The 25,278-nt window shown below is 47.8% G+C and overlaps 1 protein-coding gene across 3 annotated transcripts in view; it reads left to right on the top strand.

Moving 5' to 3' along the window:
• The first annotated feature begins 656 nt into the window (after nucleotides 1–656).
• The window catches only part of ARHGEF6 (Rac/Cdc42 guanine nucleotide exchange factor 6), a 41,411-nt gene continuing 16,789 nt past the window's right edge, over nucleotides 657–25,278 (top strand). For 2 of the 3 annotated variants that reach the window (XM_075054578.1, XM_075054577.1), the window contains exons 1-10: nucleotides 657–1,288; nucleotides 2,344–2,427; nucleotides 10,829–10,913; nucleotides 15,821–15,948; nucleotides 16,365–16,566; nucleotides 19,218–19,288; nucleotides 20,720–20,814; nucleotides 22,365–22,460; nucleotides 23,330–23,452; nucleotides 24,728–24,866. In XM_075054578.1, the coding sequence (XP_074910679.1) occupies nucleotides 1,124–1,288; nucleotides 2,344–2,427; nucleotides 10,829–10,913; nucleotides 15,821–15,948; nucleotides 16,365–16,566; nucleotides 19,218–19,288; nucleotides 20,720–20,814; nucleotides 22,365–22,460; nucleotides 23,330–23,452; nucleotides 24,728–24,866 (1,188 nt within the window). In that variant the 5' untranslated portion in view covers nucleotides 657–1,123. Of the gene's footprint in view, nucleotides 1,289–2,343; nucleotides 2,428–7,601; nucleotides 7,759–10,828; nucleotides 10,914–15,820; nucleotides 15,949–16,364; nucleotides 16,567–19,217; nucleotides 19,289–20,719; nucleotides 20,815–22,364; nucleotides 22,461–23,329; nucleotides 23,453–24,727; nucleotides 24,867–25,278 lie in introns of those variants that run through there. The other variant, XM_075054579.1, reaches the window with a different exon arrangement.

Raw genomic sequence — 25,278 nt, 5'->3', positions numbered from 1 at the left:
TTGAGAGCGCTGATGTCTTGAAAACAGTTGCTTCAAGTAACAGGGTTAGGAATTGGCTCAGAGTATTGTCACCAAGCAATTCTGGTCTCTAGGATAATTTGTTCTTGTTCTATTGCTTCAATCCATGATGCTCCAACTTCTTTGGCATCGTGAACAGAGTTGCTTCATTTTCCATCTGTTCTAGTGAAAGGACAGTTAAAAAGGAGAAGAAAATGGCAAGATGACTGGACTTTTCTAAATTGGTATGATCAATAGTGATGGTTAATACTGTCCCAGAACAGGGTGAAAAACTGATGCTGCTCCATGGAGTGGATCTTGAACAGCTGGTGGAAAGGGACATTTTAATAGGAGTAGTAAAATAGTTGGGAAGTTTCATTCTTGGCTTCGGATGAGTTACATTTATGAGCTTTTCTAAGTTACCCAGATGTTTGTTTTCAGAGATTATCACCTTCCAAAAAACCATTATGGATTATATGTGCACTACTTGTATAAAACAGTTGAAAAAACAAGATAAAGTGCATGATCAGAATTTATCTTCAAAAATCAGGCCTTGAAAATAGAAAACTACTATAAAAGGCAATTTTAATAACTCGGTTTGTGACATAAAGTTAAAAAATGTTTATTTAAAGTTAGTGTGATGTTTCCCACCAAGTATCTTTAGTGTGAAGTTCAGTTTTAATGCTGCAAATAGTTCATTATTTACAGTACTAAAGACAAATTTACTTTTTTGGGTAATAGCCACAAGTTAAGACCAAGTTTACCAGATGGTAGTATGCCAGCTGCCACATGGAGGAAGTCACTAGGTAAGATCTTTTTGGTGGAAAAAGTATCCACATAAAATGCTTCTATTTTCAATAATGTGGAAAACGTGTAGTTAAAGATCTGGTTTCACTGTCTCTTTTTAAAGTAACAGCACTAGAAACTTTTATTAAAGGTTTCTTACCTTTGAGTAACAGTACTTCTGGGTCTTAAGATTTGGTGAGTTTCTGTGCTGAGCGAAAAAAAAAGTAGTTTCACGCTTGAGCTCGGCAAGCAGCAGCAGAGGCAGGAAGATGTAATCACGGATGTGGGTTCCAGCAAGCTGCTGCACAGGAGAACTGCGCTGGCGGCACAACTCTCCACGATGAATCCAGAAGAACAAATTGTAACTTGGCTTATTTCATTAGGAGTTTTAAATTCCCCTAAGAAAATAGTAGATGATCCGGAAGAGTTCCTGAAAACTTCTCTGAAAGATGGAACTGTGCTTTGTAAACTCATTAATCGACTTCTTCCGGGATCTGCAGAAAAGGTAACTCTTCAAGATGTATTTTGCTAGCCTGAAACGGAGCACTGCTCAGTAAAATATTGTCCTGGTCGTTTCGAGGTACAGATTTCTTTGGTAAGTAAGATGAACAAGAAGCATCTGAAAGATGAATGTTTTACGATTCAGTTACTAGTTGTATCTAATTGAGGGCAAAGTACGATTGTAGCTTTAGTTCTTTGATTTTGTCGCTACAGCCAGAAAAAAAAACCCTGAAAGGTTGCAGCTGGCCAAGTTAGCGCCTGTTCATTCAGTGGCAGGAAATACCGGGCCTACCAGAGGTCAAAATATCTTGGTTTTGAATAGAAGGATAAGCAGTTAGTCTGTATTTATGTAAATATCATTAATTACAACTTAATATATTCACTCTTTCAGAACTCTTACTGTAAAATACTTTGTTAGTCAGGAAATATACTGGAGAAGCAGATTAGGTTAGGAATAAATAATAAACATTGCATCCATGCCATTTTGAACTGTCCCCAGGCCAGCAAATCCATTGGTACTGAAGCCATTTAAGCCATATGAGTGCCTCCTATTACAGTTCTATGAAGCATATTTTCAGACAGTCCAAAAGTGTCATAAGTAACTGCAGGAGGAAAAAAGGGAAGGAGTCCAATGAGAGATAGGAAATGGCAACACAGAAGAGAAGCTGTTTAAGTAAAAAAACCCAACAGGTTCTCCACCCTGTAAAACAGGAGCCTTTATTTGTTATGCAAAAATCAGTTTTGCTAGCTCCTTATCTTTTGCTTATATGTGATGGTTGGGGGCAGAGTGTTCTTAAAGGTCATCAGTTTCCCACTGTCACTTAGGGCACTGTCATATGTTGACATTCAAAACAAGATGCCGACCATTTTGATGTGTGCATCACTTCCTCTAGTGGCTCTTTCTTCCTGCTTCAACAGCTTGCCTGCCACCCCCATCCGCCCCCTTAAGAAGCTTCCCTAATTCAGTATAAAACGCACATGTCAATATTCATGCAGGCCTTCTGAACAGAGGCTATATGGAAGGTGATGCAATGATCTCAGTGGATTTTCTTTCTTCAGTATTGCCTGGAGCCTAAAAATGAAGCTGACTGCATCAGTAATATTCAAGAGTTCTTGAAAGGCTGTGCACTCCTTAAAGTGGAGGTAAGTCAACTAAGATCTTTTCTTTTATTGTTGTAACATGCTTGTTCAATCAGCCTTCTGAAAGGAAGCCAGATACCAGAGGGATGAAATCAATATTAATTCCTCATCTTTTGTATTAATAACATAAATTAGAGCATGGGTAATTTAATATTCTGCCTGGAGAATTTGGAAACTGAGTGTATTGACTGTAAGCTTAACAGATTCCTTCTTGTTTTTTGAAACAAACCTAGATGGTCAGGTAGAAATACGTGCAGCAGTAACAGGAGGTCTGTCTAGTCAGAGTGGACCTGTTAACATTTTTTTTTCATTATTAGAGAGGGGTATTGCAGGTTTTAGCCTTGCTTTAATATGAAGGTTTAAATATTCTTAATACTGCAGTATTTTTCATCCCCTTCCAACAGTTGAGTGAGGTTCTACCAAACACATAATATGAAATTGATCCTTGCACATAAAAATAATCCTAATGAAGACAAAAGACACCTATTCAGCAGCTACTCCTGGTCCTATCTATATGCTGATTCTTATGCTTAAGCATAGCTTGTATTTGCGAGATCAGAGTCTAAATGAATCACTGAAGAGTTCAGCAAATTTTGCCACCAGATTTTTTACTAATTGCATATAGATTTAAAATGTAAAGACTTTTGTATCACACTTAAATTCCTACAGTAAAAAAGAAACCTGTAACTTAAGAGCCATCACTGTCTCATTTGAAATAACGCTCAACATTGTGGAAAAAAATATATTCTGAAGACAAATTCTGCCAGAAGCAGGAACAGCATCCTTGGGCATTACACAGAATATTCATGCACCACAGTGAGAAAAGTCCAACCCATGGTAGCTCTGTTCCTGTGCTTTTCCTTTGAAGGTCTAAACAAGCAAAGAGCCTTTTTTCTCTTCAGAGCTTTTTAGCTAACCAGCATGAAAATCTGCTCGTTCCAGAACTGTTTCACTAGCCTGTTGTTTCCCAGTAATACATTTCTTAGAGCCTGCTGCAGCAGCCCAGTTTTAAGAGCAGATAGGCCTTCAGTGATTCTATATATATCACATCAGAAACGGGTGTTGCCAGTCTTCTGGTACTGACCATGTGATTTCCTCCATTTTCCAGAGTTTATTTTTCTATTTGAAAACTAATCATAATGGTTGTGGTGGAAAACACTAAAAATAGGAGTCTTAAACAGCTAAAAGATAGGACAAGGGAACAGTCCTCAACTGTTGTGCTTTAACATCTCATAGTTTTGAAAGCCAGTTCTGCAATATTGCAGTCACACTCTGCAGTTTTCAGATGCTAGGAGCTAGCAACATTGTGTGTCCAGCTCTGGGTGTTTCTCTGGTCCTCCCTGTGCCTTTTCTTCCTTGATTTTAATTTAAGAAACTGTTTCTGACTTCTTTTTTTCTTCTGATTTATAACCCCCTTAATCTTCGAAATATTCTGACCTTTCAGTAACTTCCCTAGTGCTCATGTGGTTGCCCTGTCTTGGTTGCTGTGAAAGGAGACCCCAAAAGCTGAATAAAAGCTCAAATCTCTCAAGGTCAAGTTTAAAGTTTGCAGCAAAATGAAAATGATTTCTTCTTTTTTTTTTTTTTTTCCAAAATACTAAGTCATATTAGAATGCCAAGTGAAGACAGGAATTTTGCTTCTTCCTGGCCCCTCTCTGTAGCCTCAGGCAGAGGAACGCTCAAGGTAGGACAGCTGAGATGGTGGGCAAGACATGGCACAAGTCAGAGTGCTTATGCTTCCCTTTGGCTCTTCACCTCCTGTATTGCCAGCTTTTCTGAGTGCCTTGAAGGCAAAGCCAGAGGAGACATGAAAACCCTCCGCCATCTGTTCCTTCTAAATGCTGCCCTCTTTGGACCCTCTTGGCAAAGAGACTCTGAGAGGCGTACCTATAGGTGGTCCTCCCTCATGTCTGATGCTTAGTTTGCCTTGGGAAGGGCCACTGCCCTTCAGAGGGGGTTTCTCTGCAGGATATTTACTCTGACAGCATGTTTGGAGCATCAGAATTTGCAGAGAACCTTCTGGTTCCAAGATCCATCAGCACTGAAGTTGCGGTAATCAGGTATTATGTCTAAGGAAGATGAGCATAGGACAGTAAATCTGTTCTTCTCCAATAACCTAGCCTGAGAAAAGAGTAACATCAGGAAAACTCTCGGCTTAACAGGTTTGAATTCCCTGACAGCCATCCTGCTGCTTACCCAGGCCTTGGATTTGACAATAAAACCCTAATGGTTCTGTCAAATTCTGCCCTTCTCCAGATGCCACAGAGAACTCTTGTTCCTTAGATATGAAGAAGTAGCCTGGGACTGGATCTGAGACACTTCTCCTGTCATGAGACTGACAAGTGCATGTTAAGGTCAGAGATTCTGTTCCTGTTGTAGATGTGAGCAAAAGAGGATGTTCTGAGGAAAGTCACAGCTCACAACTTCTACTCTGGATACTGATTTGTACAAAAGGGCCTCATCCAGGGGAATCTCAAGCATGAAAAACTTCATACATAACCTTAGCATCCCATCCTAGCATCCCATGGCTTCGTTGTACTTTGCCAAAGCAGTGGTTACCTTTATACTATGCCTTAAATTGATTTTTGTCATAGACATTTGTACAGCTGCCATTTGGAGCTGAATACATCACTTCACTGGGCATTGCTAGCGTGCAGGGAAGACGATCAATGTGGGAAGTCGGGCTTCCAACAGCTTTCAGTTGAAACCCAAGTCCCACCTTCCACTGAACGGATACTGCTTGCCAATGTCTTCCAGTGGGAAGGCATGCAAAGAGGTTACTCCTGCAGAGCTACACATATGCGCTTCCCTCCTACCCTTCTTTGTTGTCCTGGTAACTCAATCTTAGGAAGTGGAAGAAAGATGCAGCGAGGCAAACAGCACCTTCTCCCGTTTTACAGGAATGGTGAAATATTTGGACATAGTAGAAGAGAAAGAAGGACGCTCTGTGACCTCCCTGCTTTGAGGTGGCTCCATTAAGTTGCAGCAGTACTACAGACTGGTGGTGGGAACTGGAAGAGTCTGTCTCATTGCAGGGTATAAATAACCAAACTCTTCCTTAGCTTCAGCCCAGGACTAAAGCCTGCAAACATTTGCTGCTTCAAATGTGCTAGTCCTAAAAAAGAAGGCAAGCAGGGGAATCAACACCTTCTAGCTAGACAAGTGCTGTAATGAGGTGAAACAATGAGACCATGTCTGCAATTTTCCCACTGCCTTTCAGTGCTAGAATTTGATCCAAGTCATAAGAACATCTATCAGCCCAGTTCTGCTAAGACAGAGGACTAGGCAGAGGACACGGGCACCTCTTTGGAGCTTACATGTCCTTAGAGGATTCTTTGGTGGTTTGGACTGAGGAACAGTGCAGATAATCTGATCACGCTTCATTTACACTGGCTTCAACCTCTGAGCTGTGTCTAGGACCCAAGATCTGGTCCAGTGAGAGAGTATTGCCAAGGCAATGACAGCTGGATACAAGCAGGTTGAGGTGGAAAGTGGAAGGCGAGAGGTTCTGTCCTGATGGCCAGGTGGAGTCTAGTGTAGAAGATACAGGGAAAAGATCATGAGGAAAGAGAAAAATCGGGTAGAAAGCTCCTGGCCTACCTTGTACTTGACAGTACAAATGGGAGGTTAGTCTGCTTTTGCTCTTGACACAACCGTGTATATAATAACAGCAGCTCAATAGCTAAGCATCATTTACTGCTGAGGAAGCACAAGACCTTCATTCAGCAGCAGCATTTTATTGCTAATACAACCACAAAACTTCTGGCAAGGGGCTAAATTTTGTGAACTAAGAACGGTATCTGCAAGGTAAATCAATAGCTGGATTAAACCTGACTGTCCAGAACGATCACAGAGCATGCAGTATGTCGTTGCCATTGTGGGCAGAACTGAAGCTATTCCTGCAGTTGGAGAGGCTTGCAAGCTTCACCAAATTCTTTGTACCTGGACTGAGGGTGTGGGAGAGCAGATGAAAAATCATCACCACTTTGGCTCCCCATCCACATGCTCCCAAAGCCTGCTCTGCTTTAGCTTCACTCCAAAGCGATGTTACCTTTCCTAGCTGGGTAACGTCAAAAGCAAGAGCTCCTGTTCAGCACCAACCAGCACAAGCACTGCAGAATGGGTATGTCCGAATTCAGAGTGACCTGGTGTCCCAGAGGTCTCCAGCTCACAGGTGTGGGGGGTGTTTCTGACACCCCTATGTCCTGCATGGAGTTGGGACCTGCAGCCGGGCTTCACCCTGGATGTCAGTACGGCTTCGTTCCCTTTCCATGCTGCAGCCCGCTGTTGTGCTGAAGTGTCTGGGGATTTTCGTGCTCCCCGCAGGAGAGTGTTCCCCGAACAGATGGGCACACGCAGCAGAGGCACCGTGCTCGCCGTGGCAAGGACATGCTGTCTCTGAGAATTCACTGCCTCAGCTGAACTGTGCCTCATCTACAGACTCTTCTGCAGCATTTCTCTTCTCAGTGGCGCAAAACCACTCTAAATTATCATTTCAGTAGCCTGGATTTTCCTTTCTTTTCCTATCCTTCCCCCCTAATTTTCCTTTCCCCCCTTCTCTCCCTTTCCCCCCTTCCTTTCCTTTTTCCCCTTTCCCTTTTCCCCTTTCCTTTCCCTTTTCCCCTTTCCTTTCCCTTTCCCCCTTTCCTTTCCCTTTCCCCCTTTCCTTTCCCTTTCCCCCTTTCCTTTCCCTTTCCTCCTTTCCCTTTCCCCCTTTCCTTTCCCTTCCCCCTTTCCTTTCCCTTCCCCCTTTCCTTTCCCTTCCCCCTTTCCTTTCCCTTCCCCCTTTCCCCCTTTCCTTTCCCTTTCCTCCTTTCCCTTTCCCCCTTTCCTTTCCCTTTCCCCCTTTCCTTTCCCTTTCCCCCTTCCTTTCTCTTTCCCCCTTTCCTTTCTCTTTCCCCCTTCCCTTTCCCTTTCCCCCTTCCCTTTCCCCTTTCCCTTCACCTTTCCTTTTCCCCCTTTCCCCCCTCTTTCCTGATTTACTTTTCCCCCCTTCCCTTTCCCTTCTTCCCTTTCCCACCTCCCTTTTCCCCTTTGCCGACCGCTTCCCCCCCCCCATCCCCTCCCGCCGGCGGCCGGCGGAGGGAGCTGCGTCCGCACGACCCGCCAGCGAGCGAGCGAGCGAGCGGGCGGCGGGGCGGAGCGGGGCGGCGGCGCCGCCTGTCACTTCCCCTTCCCTTCCCTTCCTTTCCTCTCCTTTCCCTTGCCTTCCCTTCCCTTCCCCGCGCCGCGATCCGGCTCCGGGTCAGAGCCGCCGCAGCGGCCGCCCCGCGGTCCCCCCGCACCGCCCGCCGCCGCCATGCCCCGGGGCTGCGCGCCCGCCCGCCCGCCGCCGTGAGTACCGACCGCTCCGCTACCGCGCCGGCCCCTCCGCTGCGCCCGACCCGGCCTCCCCGGCGTTCCCCCCCCGCCATCCCCCGGGCAGCCCTGCCGGTGCCTCCGGGGGGGGCTCCCCGCGGTGGAGCGCGGCTCGTTGCTGCCCGGAAAGCGAAGGAGATTTGGGGGTTGGCGGGTGGGTGCGTGCGTGCGTGTGGAAAAAAGCATCGCGGGGCCGAGAGCCGGCGCGGCTGGCTGCGCTCCGGGCGCCGGGGGGGCTGGCTCTGCGGCTGGGGAAGGCGCGGAGCCGGCGGAGCCTCGGCCGCCGGCTGCCGGGGTGAGTGAGCGCCCGCAAGGCCGGCATCGCCCGCGGTCGGAGCGGGCGTGGGACGATCGGGCTCCAGCCCTCGTCCTCGGGTTTGGGGGAAGGGTCGCGGTCGCGCCGAGCTTTGGGTTTTGCGGGCCGGCTTGAGGTTGGCCGGGGTGTTGTCTGACTGCGAGAATAGTTTGGGCGGATGAAACGGCTCGGGCTGGAAGCGCAAGGCGGCTTCCCCTGACTTTGCCGCACCTCCCATGCCGGTACTGGGATTTCGGGTGCCGGTAACTTGCTATAGATGCTCCTGGGTTTGATTTTTCGTTCTTGCCGAGAAGCTGGGTGCTCTCCTGGTCGCTGCCCTGCCAGCACCGGCCCCTCCTCACCTTCTCGCTGTCTGTCTGTCTGTCTGTCGGACTGGCGGTGCAGCAGTGCAGGTTTTCTCTCTGCCGGTGCGGTGCCTGATGGAGCAGCCGGAGTGTTTCACCAAGGGGTGCTGCAGCCTGTGGTTCTCAAAGTCGGAAAAGCATTTTAATGGAGATCCTCAGATGACAGCCATAGATTTAAGCAGGGCTTTACTTATATCCACCAGATCTCCCGTGAGCCAAGAGTGAAAAAGCCTTTCCCCCCTCTATTTTTCGTCCAGCCTTGCAGCTTGTCGTTTAGTTAGGAACAGAGTTATGGATGGATTGTGCTGGAGAAAGTCATTTTTTAGCTCATAAATGAGGACTTTTCTGTATGATGAATTTATTCTGGAACAAGCTGCAGAGTGTATTTACATTACAGTAGCTGATCCAGAAGAGTTTTCCACATAGCCGTTGTTCCACAGTAGCTATTCCGGACAATTTCTCCGTGAAGAAAAGTCCTGGAAGTTGATGCTTCCTTTTGTGCTAGAATTTTTTGCATATCCCTCCCGCCACCATTTTCCTCTGGACTTTGTCAGTCTGATGACTCTGAGCTTACAGCACTATTATGTGCACTGAAGGATCAGGGATGTATTTTACTGCTTTAGTCCTTGAAAAAAAAAAAATGCCATTCATTCAAGGCAGGACTTGTTTTTCTGGACTTACTGAAGTGGAAGAAAAAGGGTATGACTGAGAAAATGACACACCAGAGAGATGCACGCAAACATCCCAGCCTCGCTGTTTACTTTCCTCTCCTGCTTGGCAGGAGGGTGAAGGCGCATTACTGTAACGGTGCATCCTCCAGCGGCTGGCAACAGGATCAGTGCACGTCCAGGCTCTCCATTACCATCTCTCTTTCCACGGAGACGCAAACGTCGCTGCTTAGGGCTGGAGGCGATGCTCAGATAGCGCTGGCTGCAACTGCGAGGCAGGAAAACTAGTTCACGCAGCAGTTGGCAGAGGGGATGGGGTCCGCGTGGTCCAAAGGAGCAAACCCAAGGGAGCACGGGCGATAGATCAGCTCAGAAACAGCCCAAGGTAGGTGGGGATGTCCCCAAAATGTGCAGGGCGGTAGATGCGATCGGAGCTGCGGAGCTACTGGTTTTAATATTTGTAATGACAGCAGGCCGTTCCTCTGAGCGTGGTTTAAATTTTCTTTAGGGTAAAGCCTTTCTCCCAGTATTGAGGCTGAGTCAATTTTTAAATATATTCTCAACAAAGAGCAGCCTTTGTACTGCCCGTGTTGGACTTTGTTGCTGCACTGATGTGTCTGTTGAGAGGAAGAGATGCCGCGAGCATCCAGGGCTGTGGAAGAGGCCGGTCCCCTTCCTATTTGAAATATGCCAAGCATACTCGAGGAGCTATATGTGGAAAGCAAAAATGGGCCATATTAAAGGGCAGTACTATCCTGAAAGTAATTAAGGCTCCGGTACTTATTTAGCAGGATACGGTCTTTAGTGCATTGGAAGCGTCTGTAAGTAGATGGCGTCTGCCAGGAGAGCTTTGAAATCATCTTTCCTGTTCATTGGATTTGCAGATCTGTGGTCTCCATCTGCAGGACGTGTGTTTGGGGATTAGCAGATGATGCCTTGGTGGTACCAATAACGGGGGCTTTTTGTATCACTTCTCTTTGCTTCATTAATGGTAGGACTTGTAGGGTTTGTATGAACTTGAGGGCGTTTCTCAGGTGTTAGAGGGGATTGCAGTGTTTTGGAAACTCAAATTGCCCCTCGTTGTGCTGGTGGTGATTTCTGAAGGGCCTGGGTGTACAAGGTCCAGGTTACCAGTCACAGAAAAAAAGCCCTTGCTAACTATGTATATCTGTTTTGCCGTTGAGGCTTAGCAACACAAAATTCTTATTTTTGCACATAAAATAACTGGTTTTGGCTTCCTGTAAAAAAATGTAAATGTGTTATATATGCTGTATTGCAATAGCAGAAAATTCTGTGTGTTTGTTTCTTCTGCTGCAGAAAATATGTGTGTGTGTGTGTGTGGACAGCCTCAATCTCTTCAGCTTTCGATAACAAAAATAGCAGCAAAATCTTTCCTTCCCTCAAGGCAAGCAATAACCTTCTCCGTGGTTTTCAGAGGAGTCCCTGCTCTGCAGACAGCACCGATTTCTTCCTTTCCCGTCCCCAGCGTTACGCTCCAAATGCTGCCAGGTCCCCCTGTCCTTCCCATGCCGTCTGCCACCGGTGCCCCAGGAATTCACTTGCTATAAAGGAAATGGGACTTGTCAGCCCTGAATAAACACCCTTCCCCTGCAGAGACATACGGGCTACTTAATCCTCGCTGTCACCCTCTACGTGGGCTGCTCAGACAGCCGGAGTGAGATGTTTTGGGCTCAAGTGACCAAGTTCCTCTTTTGCAGGTGTTTGATCCACATGATTTGTACACCGGAGAACAGTTCTCCAAGGTCCTGAGTACATTAACAGCTGTAAATAAAGCTACCGAAGGTAAGAAAAAAGGGATTTTTTCTGTCATCTTTTCAAATTCTGTCTCGTATGTATGCTGGGGTGGGTTTTTTGTTTTGGTAATTCCTAGTTTAGAGTGATTTCTGGAGGCTGGCAAATTGTGCTGCCAGCACCAATGCCTGATGCTGGACGGTGGGATTGACATTTCATGCTTCTGCCAATTCTGGTTTTAGATGTAGCATTCCAGAGCTGCTGTATGCACTTTGCAGAGCTTGATTATTATTGCTTTACACTAAGGGACCTCGGCTCAGTTTTGACAATATTAAGGGATCTCAAATTAGGTCATTGTAAAGAAGCCTCAATGTAAATGAGCATGCACCTCCCAAAATGCAAATATCAGATTTTAAGTAGTGCGTTTAAAGCCAAAGAGAAAAACAGATCCATCTGTGTAATGTCTTTACTGAATGTCAAAACGTACGTTGTTGCCAGATGCTCAGTCAATTGTATTGATGTTTCCCTCTCTCCTCGCCCTGGGTCAGTGGAATAGGCTCCCAGATTTGGGAATCAAGCCGATGGCTTGTCCTGCCTCCGTGGGTGCAGGAGCAGGCTGCTGAAGCAAAGCAAATCAGCTCCTCTTGTTTCCATCCCAAATATGTAGGTGTTCCCCACAGGCTGCTTTAAACTGATATTCAGTCACACAGGCTGTGAAAGGAGAAGTTAAACAGGGATGATGACACCGTGGTGCTCTGGGGAGCGGTGGGAGGACCAGGGTCTGTTTTCTGAGGGGATGACGAGCAGGTCTGCATGGAGCTGGGAAGAGTTTGCAGGGTGGAAAGCGTTTATGGCCCCCTATCATACAAGCACATTTGCACGGGGAGTCCTGCACACCCACTGAAGTCCAGCACCAGGAGAATTCTTCAGTTTCCCTGTTGCGGATTACATTTTAGGCAATTGAAAGGAGAAAAATTCAAACCCCAAACCCATAATTTTCCTTTCATGGCAAGGTTTTTCTGTTGGCTTACTGCATTTTGCCTAGATTTGGTTTGTGGTGGTTTTCTCAGTTGTTTCACTTCTCTTTCAGCTGAGTTTTTTGCTTTTGGATTCTCTTCTGCTATTACAGAAGCTGCTCGGGTGTTTAGTGAAACAACCTCATTGCTGGGACTGGACCCTTTCCTCCCTTTTTCCTCTTTTCTGTTCTGTTCTGCTGCAAGGTTTTGTAAAATCATATATATATAAAATATATACTGTATTTATACGTTATATAAACTATTGTATGAATTATCATGTATATATTATATAAACAGAAACATACATATAATATAATAATATATAATGTATAATAATATATAAAGTGTATAATAATAATAGTATATATATGTACACACACACCTATGTGTGTGTGTGTATAGTGCTCCTCTGAAGAAATTCAGGTTCTTAGACTGCCCTTCTGCAGCCAGCACTCAGCTCTGCTGCCAGCTCTCTCCCTAGAAGTCAGTGAATGGTAATTCAGCCTCAGTACCTCTCCTTACAGCCTCTCACTGCTCCATTAAATGACAGCACCCAGTGACCCCATGTAGAAAGCTCTTGCTGTTCAATATGATGGGGGATATAAAATGCAGGTTGCCTAGACCAGGAGCAACCTTTGCAGATGCTGTCATTAGGACTGACATGGGCTTCATTACCCTGAAAGCCAAAAGAGTGAGAAACTTTCCTGCCTCTGTGCTTGCTTGTTCCTTGCTGGACCGAAGGGCTGCGATGGGGTGTGCGCTGATGGGGCGGCGAGGCTGCGGTGCCCTTGTCACAGCAGCCCCCTTGTTTACAGCCCCAGCTCTACTCTTGCAGCCACCGGTGTCCCAGCTCACCCGTGCAGTCACTGGGCGAGACGCGGGATGGGGCTTTGGTGGAGAATAGTTCCTATCACACGTTACCGACGGGACTATAGGGAAGCTGGGATCCTCTTGGTTTCATGGCAAACATCTGTTTGAACATATGCTTTCTCTGTTTAAATGTTAAAAAGCGCAATGCCTGCGATATAATTAGCTGCTCAGGCAGAAAACACCCTTGGGAAAAGTACAGGGTAAAATAAATACATGTCTTAAAACGTTTGCTTTTTGGTGGCTTGGCCAAGTTCCTGAGAAGCAGGAGCCTGTGTCCTACAAACCGCCACTGCAGATGGTCCAGTTTGTCGGTCTCGCCAGAGGCCAAGGGCTCAGTGGAGCATCAGGATGAGCCTCGTACTGGCTGCTGCAGTTCCTGCTGCGGCCAGGGCTCCAGCATCCCTGCGCATCCCGACACCCACAGGGCTGCTGCATCCCGACACCCACAGGGCTGCTGCATCCCGACACCCTTGTCGGAGGCCGAGGGAAGTAGGTGACAGCTAAGGAAACGCCGTGGGAATGTGTTTCTGAGCATCCATTTGAAGTCCAAATCCTTGGGTCTTCGTGGATGTTGTTATGCAAGTAACTAGAGGCATTGTTTGTAGTGGATAAACTCAGAGTTCAGCGGCTGTCCATCAAATAACAGCAATACAGAGCTTGATGCTTTTATCCGAAAGAGAGGGCAGGGGAGGAAAACCAGCTGTGCTGGATCAGACGCAGCTCATCTGCCAAAAATAGTGTAGGAATGTGAGCAGAAAACCCAGCTATTTTAACCATAGTTTAAGCAACATATGGCAGCAGTGTTCCATGCTGGACCAGGCATAAAATAGGACGCTGTCATGATGCAATATAAATGATACGCTTCCCTGCCAAACTGTCAAAGTCAGTTTTACATTTGTTTCTAGGTTGCTGCAGATATTTATAAAAGCTTTGGAAGATTGGGAGGGGCAGGGAGAAGCATAAAATCTACAGTAACCGAGTCATTTCCGTGGGACTGTTGCTGATGGCTTGAATAAGCGGAGAAGTCTGGACTCGCGGTTTACGCCCTCCCTTTTTAGAAGGAATCAGGGGAAGAACATCTCACGCTGGCAGCCAGCCACCCCTCCCGGCCTGTGAGTCGCCGGGAGCAGCCGAAACCGCTCCTGCTCAAATATCAGGATGCTTCAGAGAAAAAAACCCACTCTGTGTTTGCAAAGTGGGTTTTCCATGCAGAGAGGTTTTGCTGTTGCTGCAGCCCAGGGAGCTGGGAATTCACCTTGCAGTCGTCAGGCAGTTGTGTAACGAGCAGGGCAAGAGAGAGAACTGACTCACTGGCAGCACACGAGATTTAATGGGAATGTTGTCCATTGCTGGAGCATGGGCCAGGCGGACCGGTGCGTGGGTGCGGTACGGTTGGGGGTTTGTAAGACAGCGGCACCTGGAAGTTGTAGTCATGGACCTGGTCCCCATTGTGCAAGGCGTTGGAGAAAGACAAAGCAAGCCCATTCTCCAGGAGCTCACAGTTTGTGTTGCTCCAGGTCCAATCTAAGGATGCGGTGTTTTCCTATCGAAACAAAAATCCTCTGGGAAGAACAAAAGCCCAGCTGAGTTCCTGTAACTCCCACCAAACTTCCCCTTCGGAATGACTTTTCCATGTTGACATTCAGACTGGAGGAGAATGGGGGAAGAGCAGCCTTAGAGTTTGTGTTTTCTGATTCCTGCGCACACTTGGTGCTTGATCATGCTCTCCTCGCAGCATTTTCAAAGAAGAACTCCAAACTTCCAGGTGACTTGCACACCCAGCAAAGTGATACCTGCAGACCGCAGACTGCTCTTCTCTGTCCTCCTTTTGAGCTCCATAGGCATGCTAGGTCCACACCACCGGTGGAAAACAGCAGCTCTGGGATACAGAAATGTTCTTAAATCTAAAAAGAAGCTACAAGGCAAATCTTGAAAGTACTTCACAGTTTACTGAAATGATAATGTCTACCGTTGCTTCATTTGAGCACCATGGCACCTAGAAAGGAGGTGATCTGAGTGTTGTCCCATGATGTGGTATGAGCTACAGTAGCAGAGAAGTACTGGGAATTACTGAGTGGCTTGAATCCCATGTTTTTCCTCTCTGCAGCATCCAAGCAGGATTCTGGGGCTGAGTGATGCCAGGTCCTGCAGGAGCCAGGACTGCTCTCGGTGATGAGGCCACTGTCTCAATCTCAGCACAGGACAGTTGTAACCAGAAAACTTTTTACCCTCTGGCAAGTTTTTTGGTATCAATGTAGAAACAAATCACTAATTGTGAAAAACAGATATGTGTCAGAGCAGCAGCGTTGTTTCCAGCATCAGGCACGTGGTGGCAGGAACAAGCCCAGAGACTAGTTTGCAGAACAATTTGCTTTGAGCATGTGAAGGAGGCAACTCCAAGAGCTGCTGGGATGGTCTGAGGGGTGACGCTCCTGTCCTTCCTCAGCACAGTCTGAATCCCTCTCTCACATGGTAATGGCAACGGTCTACGAACAGTAATCAAAATTGTGCCTAGCCTCTTTCAGCTGTATAATGAACCCAGAAGGACTTATCTAAATAGAGACGCGATTGTGTTGACCAGCTGTTCAGCATTCTTCCCCACTCAGCGGGGAAGCCCACGCTGCAGCTGCAGAGGTGACCTAAGAGTGCTCACTTGCAAGCTAAACTTTGAAACACCTTCGACAGTGCTTACTTGAATCCCAGAAACATTCCCAGTTGGGCAGCATTGGGCTGAGTGTTATTCTATTTTCTAAACAGTTTTAAGGGGGATTTCAAAAACATACTGTGATCGGGTGTGTGGCTGCAGAGCTGGCATAACCTAGGAGTGCCTTGGGATGCAATTCAACTTCTCCCATCATGGAAGGGTTAACCCATCCCAGCAAAACCATCCTCACTGTTGACTAGGAGTACCCACACTGGAGCAGTGCACTTGCTATTCTGCTCTGGTAGATGCTCCTCCAACTGTTGTGCTCTGTTCTTGTTTTCTTTACAGGCTTTACTCTTTGCTTTGCTGTGATGCAGAGAGGTGGTGGACAGTTGGGTAAAACTCAGATGTTGTTTTTGCCTCACCAGATCAGCCGTCAAAAGGGCCATGTTCACATCTATCGTCGCTTAGCTCTGCAGCTGGAGGTCCCCACACTGACTCCAACGGCACAGCTTCACAGTCAGCGAGGGTGCTAAGGAGGCAGTCCAAGCCTGTGGTATCCTTTATTTAACATCCCATCAAGGGTTTGGTGGCTGTGGGAGTAGAGGGCTATGAGTGGTACCCGTGGGTCCAGCACACCAGAAGGGCTTGTTCTCCCCCGATCTCCATCACGGCTTTGCTGCCCGGGCTGGAGAGAGTCTCGTGGCTTCTCCAAACCGCGGTACTCCTCTCTGTGACATGAGAAGAACCATTCTCATCTGCCATCCATTGCACTGTGAAACTAAATTAATGCTTGGGAGGGACCTTGTGGTCCTCTGGCAGGAGTGCTTACACAAAAGCAAGACATTATTGCTGTTATAAAGAGCAAAACTGAAAAAACAGCTGTCACAACAAAGAAGAACAATAGCTTGTCCTAGTGGCTTCTGCTTTTTTGGACTATTTACTGATGGTTTTCCATGTTTCTTTCCTTAGGAGATGACCGAGAATGGCAGTCATCAGCTGGTGGTAAAGGCCAGGTTCAATTTTAAGCAGACCAATGAGGATGAACTCTCCGTTAACAAAGGAGACATTATTTATGTCACCCGGGTTGAAGAAGGGGGCTGGTGGGAAGGGACCTTGAATGGAAAAACAGGCTGGTTCCCAAGCAACTACGTCAGAGAAATCAAATCCACCGGTAAGCAAATTGCTTTCAAGGGCTGATTGAATGACAGCAGTATAATGCAGTGTAGATCCTTGTGCCTTTGGGAAATTGCTGCTATTTATTAAGGAGCGTTTGTGTCCTTAAAGCAGCAGGGCTAATTGAAGGATGAAAGAGGCCAGAAGGGTAAAGCCTAGTCTTTCGCATGAGTTGTTTGAGAGCTGCTTCGCCCTCTTCCCGAGCGCATCGTGCCTTTCTATTGCTCTCTCAAGTCCCAGCAGTGCGGGAGCGGGGATGTTGCTGGAGGACGAGCCTGGAGATGGCTTCGTGGGTCCCCTTTGTCATGTAGAGCTGCCAGGTCCTTCCAGTGTCTGAGCACAGAATTAGCTTTTTGTTAGAGACCTCGGTCAGGCAATGTATTTGCGTTTGATCCTGCCATTTCTGGCAGTGGTAGAATGGATGCTCACGGTCGCAGTGAGGAAACCAACAAAAACTATATGGCCACAGGGAACAGTCCCCCGGTTTTGTCCATAGTGATGGTTGGTTTCATATAGTACATTTTCCCCCAGATGCATCTTCTGCTGTGATATTGAGAAAGGAAGAGGGAGGGGATGATCCATCTGATGACATCTGCCTTTATTGAGCTTTGTCTTGAGTGTCCTTAACAATTTCTGCGATGTGATTTTAACCAGATGTGGGGTGGTGATGACATGAAGCATGCCCCTGGCTAACTGCCCTGTAGTGTTACATATCCATTCAAGCAGCTCATCCCATTCTGCTTCTGAGGCCATTGTGTGACAGTAAACTTGGTTTTTTTCAAAATTCAAATTTAATTCCTTAATGTGCCTTGAGGGCTTACCCTAGACAGAGACCTATTGTGTGCTTGGTGCTGGTTTTATGGCTCAGGATCAGCTCTGGCCTCAAACACTGTGAGACATCAGCAGTGGTCTGCAAAGTGGCTGCAAAATGTACAGCCCCTGTTAGACATCCTTGCTCCCACACTTGCAAGCAAAAAAGCAAAGTAGAGAAGAATAAATTTAATGAGTGAGTGCTCAGAATTAGGCCAGGTTTTGTTTAATTCTAAATGAAAAAATCATTGTTAGGATACCTCATCTCCCACTGTTTCCCTCTGGGAAATGATGTCTGAGCTGGAGCAGGACGTTGCAGCAGAGATTGAAGGCTTGTCTGGCACAACCCAGGAATCGCTAATTGAGTCAGTGAGTGGAGAAGAGAAATGTTTTAAAAAAAAGGAGAGCAAACTTCAGTCCTGTGGGGAAAATCAGATGGGAGCTGCGTGAAATAACGGCACCTCATTGAAGCGAAGGACAAGTCTACCATTGATCCTGATGTAGGAGCCCATCAGATTTTTTTATCTGCAGAGCTTTTCCCTCCAGATCCTCCCTCCAGCACCCATTTCGTGTGGGAGGAGGGTTCACTCCCCATGTCTCTGCTTGCTCAGGACGTGTGGTCGTATTGCAAATGAAGGATGCAGGAACCATCAGCTAACCCTCTCCTGCCCCAGGACCGCTGCCTGGGGACTGTAGCATGGGGGGAGCCCTCGCTGCAAGCCAGCGGGAGCTGCTTTCCTCGCCTCCAAAGTGTGAGACGTGTCACTCTAAATGGAGTTACTTGTTTTTCAGCAGTGTCTGTACCTCCGCTGTGTCCTAAGCATGCCCTTTGGGTGGAAATAACTAGCAGCATGGAGCAAAGCTCCTCCGAGTCTTCAAGTGAGGCACAGAGCTCCCAGCTGGAAGTGACAGGAAACTCTACAAGGGCAATAATTAGACAATACATCAAGCTGCGGTTTCCAGGGGCTAAATTTATCAATTTCAAGCTTCTCCCCTGCTATCCGTGTTAAAGTAATTGCCTTCTGTGAGCGATTGCAGGGAGAAAGGAGAGACTGGCTGCTCCGCACGGTACAGAGGCATTTTGGTACGAGGCGTGCAGCGTGGCCAGGGCCGGCGGTGCAGCCTTGTGCTGCTGACCCGTCTCAGTCCGGAGGGGTAACAGTGCCGCTGCGGTGCCGGGAGAGCTGGCAAAGCTGTGCTGCTGGCAGGGAACGGGATTCTCTAGGGAAGGAAAATGGAGCAGGGACTCGTGGACGTGTGTGTGCGTGCACGCGCGTAGCATGCTGGAGGCATCTGCGGGGATTTAGCAAATGCACAAGATGAGAATTGACTTCCAGGTTTGTGGGAGCTTTTTGTTCAAATCTACCTTTGTTCAGAGAAGGCTTTTGCATCACAAATGACTGCGGGGATCAGGGTTCAGCATATTGATTGGTGTTGGCTTCAAGTGCCTTGTGAATCACCTGGAACAAAATGCTGTATCCAGCATTTCTGATAGACACACAGTTTTAAAACCCAAATTTTGTGGGCCGGGTGAAGCCACACTGTAGTTCCAAACAGTGCCAGACACTGGGCTGCTGCCAGAGATTTCAGAGCAAACCTGTAAGTTAGCTGGCAGACGCTGCGCAGTGCTTCTGGTGCAACTTGCTCGGCTGCCTTCAGTGTCATGCACGCCTTTGGTTTGCTCCTAGTTTTCCTGAAGCAGGCAAACAAACCCTGCAATTGAAGTTTTGTGTTCGCAGGGGTGAAGTTAGGTTTGGTGAACATTATGCGGCAGTGACTTTTCCTGCTGGAATAATGAGAGCTGTGCACTGTGATTTATTGATGTATTTTTTTGTACAGATAAACCACTCTCTCCCAAAGCATTAAAAGGACTCGAAAGCACTCAGCTGACAAAGAATTATTACCCTGTGGTAAGTTTTAAAGTGCTGATCATACATTTTAATAATTAGCGTATTATTAATCTTCTGAACTGGCTCCTTCCCTTAGAAATCATTGAAGCGATTTGTAACAATTGGGGATGTGACTCTGTATTTAAATGCAGCTGTTGCCATTTCCTTGATTCAAGGCTGTCGAGACAATAAACCACAAATGGAAGTTGCTGCAAGATGTCAGAAGGAGAGACTCAAAGTAGGCGACTGAGATGATAAAGCAGAGGTGGCAGCTTTGAGATCAGTGTTGGGGAATAAGGCGCAATGTCTTTGGTCCAGTCCTTGCCATTGACCGTGGGCTATCTCCCTTTGATAAAAATGGGGAGATAGCATCATGGCATGAAGTAAGCCAAATTAGAGCTCTGAACCATGATCTTTTTCTTGGGTTTGGCTGGAGGTGTTACACTCCGAGCTGTCTGCCCTGTGCCTCTGCCAGCAGCTGCAGACCTGAGGGAAGGGGCAGCTGCCACGGCTCACAACCTGGCTTGTTAACTGGGCTTGGCTTTGGAGCAGGTCAGCACGCTGGGCTATGAACTGTGGCTGCAGAAGGGGTGGAGAAACATCACCTCCTCTACCATCTTGCTACCGGAGCAGTGAGGTCTAGCAAAGGGGGGGCAGGTACCTTCCCACTGTGTCCAGGCTAGAGTGAACCCCGCGGTGTAAGAGAGTTAAAATGCCTGCATGTGAACGTCCCTGGCTCTTGGTGCCAGAGGTGAAACGTGCTCATCAGCATGACTAAATATATTTCAAGCAAAGCAAAGCAGAAACAATATGTCCAGAGTGCTGGGAACCACCTCCACTGTCTCCAAAGCTCATCCACGCTGAGAAACTTGAGTGCTAACTGGGAGCGTGCAGGCAGTGGGTTTGCCTACCCTGCTGCCGGAGTCAGACTGGCTGCTGAGATAGATTAGCAGGACCAAACCCAACCTGGCATGTCCTTGAAGTGGCAAGTGAGCTGTGACCTGGCTTGAGCTGCTGCGGGAGCCGTCCTTGGTCTGGCCACTGTTGCATTTAAATTATTGCCTGCCTTCGTGCAAACGGTGCTCCCAGGATGCATGCACAAATCATTTGTTTGCATACCTTGGCAGCCAGTTATGCATGCAGGGTTAGGCATGAGCCTCTCAGGGGTCGAATACTAAACTCTGGTCTGAACTGACATTGTCTTCATGCTTTGCCAGAGAAGAAGGAGCAGCCCTTAACACCTGCTTTCCAGGCCTCCCCCAGTTTGCAAAGTAAAATCCCAAATTTGGACCCCCCAGGGCTTTCCCGAGTGTTCTGGGTTCTGCATTAACAAATGTAATTTATGGACTTAAAATACACTTCCATGCTTTTCCACACTTGGAAGCTGATCTCATGTTCCTTTGACTAGTTGCTAGTACAAAGATCTACTCAGTGCTCTGTCTCTCACCCTAGGTGTTGCAAAATATTCTGGAAACAGAACGAGATTATGCGAAGGAACTACAGTCACTTCTGGGAACTTACTTAAGACCCCTCCAGTCTTACGATAAGTAAGATATAAGGGCATCTGAGGTGGAGAGAACCCTGTAAAATCGACCACAGTTCATTACTTCCCTGCTTTTGAATGTTTAGGGACTGTTACTGCTCTTCTTGTAAAGCCTCACAGCTTCTCTGTGAACCAGAATAAAAGCGCATGTTGTACAGGTTTCTGCTCTTTCCTATTCCTCGGTGATCGTGCAGGCATTGGGCTGCGTTAGAGATGGGCATTTCCATCTGGTAGAGGGCTGCCTGTTACAACCCATCTGCAAGCTCGTGTGTGGCTGTCCCAGCATGCGTGTTTCCTGGCGGTGTGCCTTGCATGGCTTCTCCCCTTGTAATTTGCCTTGTTGTGACTTCTCAGCCCCAAGTGGCATCTCCTAGTCATCTCCTCATTTCGTGCGTGATGACACATATTCTTTGCCGTTAGATTGCCTCTCGCTAAATCCAGACTGCTGCTGAGCAAGAAGTGACTCCCCTGTCTCCCCGTCTGCACAGCCATCGGCATTAAGTACCTCCATGCTTGGGAAGACCATGCTGCCGTACCTTACAACCTGAGCAATGCCAGGGAAACTGGGGGACTTTGTCAGGGCTTACCTGCAGAAATAAGCTGATGCATTTTCCATCCACGCTGGTGCAGAGGCAGCACACACCGTCCTGTCCTTACCCAGGCAGTGACCGGCAGCGCAGTGGTGCCTATCTGCAGATTCCTATCGATAGTTTCACTCTGTGTAAAAGACCCAGTGCAGTTAACTTCACCTGCTGCTTATTGCTTCAGCTTTATAGTCGTCTTTTCCAAACGGTGCCATCTCAGTGACTCTGTCCATGCAGCTGCCTTTGGGGCCGGGGTCCCTCCGGCTGAGCACGCTGCGGGAGGACTGGGCAGCCCTGGAGCATCACGGGCGGAGGGCAGATATTTGGACATTGGCCAGTCCAGAGAGATAGGACAGTGGTGTCTTAAGGCCTTTGTATTTAAATCTCCCCTCCCTTCCCCAAATCTTCATGTGGGATATATTCAGCTGTGAAAATTTCTCATGCTCTCAGCCTTGTAGGTGACAAATGGCTTAAGTGAGGGTGGTACGAGTGACTCTGAGGATGACAGAAGCAGACATGTTAGCTTTGGCTAGGAAAAATCCAACCTCACTTAAGGAATAAAGGAACATCTACCTGAGGGGCCTCTTTGTAGGACCCTCCTCATGTAGGAAAACCCGCAGCATAAATCCCTGAAGACAAAGCTGTCTCTGTGTCTGTGCACACACCTCCCTCCCCACCCCTGGCTGAAATCCCATCTGTCCGTGTCTATTAGACAGCTAAACATCTGAGAAGATTAATGTGATTAAGTGATTAAAATCCAATTAAGATAATCCTTGACAGCAGACATCTTCTCTGGGAGGCTGTGGTCTGTAGCTCACAAGTCATGGATTTTGTGTTTTCCCATGTCCGATGATGTATCTGGGGAAAGACAAATTCTTGGGTCTTTTTGGAAGGACCGCTTACAAAGACCATGGGGGTGCTCCTGAGCGCAACGTCTCTTTGATGCTAATTGGCGATTTGACTCTTTTAGGCTCAGCGCTGTGGACATCGCATCATTGCTGGGAAATGTGGAAGAAATCTCTGCATTTCAGCAAACACTGAACCAAGCCTTGGAAGAAGTTGCAAAGTAAGCTTGTGCCATAGCATTGAGGTTGTTAAGCTATTAAACTGCAGCTAAAAACAATGGAAAGACACTTTCATTAATGTTCATCCTGGCTGCTGTCTTAGAGTTGTTAAATATAGAAGAAAATAACAGGATTGAAGAAAGGCAGCAGTTAGTGCTTTGGCAGGAGGGAAGGTAGAAGAAACTCCGGCATTTCTACTGTTAAGGCATCTGCTGAATGAGAGTGTCACTAGAGCTGATATGAAAGTGTACCTGGACCAAGATGCAGACACATGCAGGGTGAGAGATTTGGCAGGCATGAAGGTGGGGATTGCCAGAGAGCAAAGAGCAAATTATCAGAGGTGATAATTTCCCACGGGCAGGCTGGCAGACATGTTCAGCCTTAGCCCGGCCTCTCCTTTGGAAGGGCTTAAAAGAGATGGGGAAAAGACTGAATATTGGAAGTACATTCAGGCTGTGGCTTCCCTTTTTCTCTCCATCTCCTCTCTCATGTTCATGAGTAGCACAGTGGGACCTCTCCTGCATTACACCCAGTTCTTTCCAGCACATCTTCATCAGCTCCAGTGGGCTACAGCATCCCAGCTGCAGCTCTGCTGTGCGAGAGGACAGGGTAGGTCACACCTTGTCCCAGGCTAATAACGGGTTGTGATACTCACTGTCCGCACCACAGAAACCCAGACACATCTGAGGACGTCCTTCCTCCTCCTCCCCAAGTGGCAGGCATGGGTATATTGCTCAGTGCTGCAGTTACATGGTGACCTGGAAATGTCCCCGTGCAGCGGGTGGTTCCTGGGCAGATACCTGAGAGTGCCATAGCTGCAGGGTGCAGATCAAGAGGCTTAACGTTGTGGCTGGTGTGTTGGCGTCCGTAGGCTCCCTGAGAACCAGCAGCGTGTGGGAGGCTGTTTCATGAACCTGATGCCCCAGTTCCGCTCCCTGTACCTGACGTACTGTGCTAACCACCCATCTGCAGTCAACGTCCTCACGCAACACAGGTGAGTGATGAAGGAGGAGATTCAGACCGAAATCCCTCCTTTAAAAAGTTACTTTTATTATTAATACTTGGCCTTGCACGGATTTTGACCTGTATTTTGACAATAGGGCAAGGGGATAATGTGGGATCCTGCTGCTGGGGAAACTGCTGGGGCTTTGGACTCTTCAACATGGCCTTGGAGCTCCAGCATGGACAAAACTCATGCTGCTTGTGTTCAGAGCTGGTCCTGTCTCACAGGACTCTCTTACCTTGGGTAAAACAGAGACAACTTCAGCCCTTGCGGTAACATCTCCTGTGATTGTTACTCGCTAAGGGACCCAGATGCTGTTTCAGACCCACTGCTGAAGTGCTCACACACTTGCAGATGGGAGTATGTCCCCCTGTGGCACTATGGTGTGGGGCACATTTTTGCAAAAGGAGGGTGGTCATCAAGTCACCCAGAGTTACCCAGTTTAATAGTTGAGCTGCTATTCAACCAAATGGTTGATTTGCAGGGTTGTTGGTAGATCGCAGTAATAACGTCTTCCTTCAACATGTCCCACTTGAGTAGACACTTGAATTTGTGGAATGTCATGCTAAAGAGCATCCCAAGCCAAAAGGCTACAACTATGACATCCCTAATGCAGTTTAGCTGTCCTCTGTGCAGTGATGGGAAAGCCAGGACCCTGGCCATACTGTTAAAGTCTTCCCATTCTGTAATGGGAACTCACAATATATTTACTTACCTGCTGAAATCCAGCTGTAACTCAGCCTAGCGAAAAGCTTGGCTCCTGTAAATGACTCATTCATGTAGTTCCTCAGTCTGACCCCTTTTCGTAAATCAATCAAAGAATCAGCTTTGGCAAATGTGCTGACACACACAAGCCATGTTTTCCAGAGCGATGTACGCGCTGGCACCTGCGTCACGGCTCCCAGCAGGGTCCCAGCATGTTGCTGTGGCATCCTGCAGCACACGCTGTCCACCAGACGCCTGGCCCTGTGCCTGGGGACCAGCTGCCAGCACCGATGTACCCCAGAGGCTGTGCCCACCAACACCTCCCACCACACAGCATCCTCCCCTGCGTCCCTGGGGAGCAGGGTCTTGCTCGGCTGGAAGCTTGCAGCTCCCCGCCTGCCCCGCTGGGTTTGCCGCAGGAGGTGCTCGGAGGGGAGGCTGGGCTGCCTTTAAAAAGACACAGCTCGGAGCAAGAGCTCTGGCCATCAGGAGAGCGTGGGAGGCAGCAAAACACAGCCCTCGGTGGTGGTGAGCCCCCCTTCTTGTTCTCTCTATTTATAGTGATGAGCTGGAGAAGTTCATGGAGAGCCAGGGTGCGGCCAACCCAGGCATTCTCATCTTAACCACGAGCCTCAGCAAACCCTTCCTGAGGCTGGATAAATATGTGACACTGCTGCAGGAGTTGGAGCGGCACATGGAGGTAGGTGGGATGTGGGGCTGCCGGGCAGGTTGCACCCCTTGATGCTGCAAGAGGCACCTCTGCCCGTTGGTATTTGAGCACCACATTGCTAGAAGTACTTACTGCCCCTCCAAGGAAGTATCCCACCTCCATGGGATGTTATCTACCTGTCAGGTTAAAAGCGGGAAAGTGGTGGAGGAGTTTGGGGGATGTTGTGGGAAGGCATTGCCTGCTCTTCATCCCAGCCCTTCCTCAAAGAGGGGCCGTTTCCAGCACAAGTAAAAGCAGAGTTCAGGGTCAGGCTACAGCTGGTATTTATTGGCACAGCGGGTAATAAATCAGTGGTTTTATTATCATTTTATGAGATTCCTATGCCTGGCCACTCGCTCCTGCAGCTCGCAGGCACATCCCCACCCCTCACCCGAGGAGGCTT

This window comes from Buteo buteo, chromosome 22 (genome assembly GCF_964188355.1).
Source record: "Buteo buteo chromosome 22, bButBut1.hap1.1, whole genome shotgun sequence".
Taxonomy (NCBI): Eukaryota; Metazoa; Chordata; class Aves; order Accipitriformes; family Accipitridae; genus Buteo; species Buteo buteo.
Note: the sequence above shows the minus strand (reverse complement) of the source record. Positions and strands in the feature narration are given on the sequence as shown.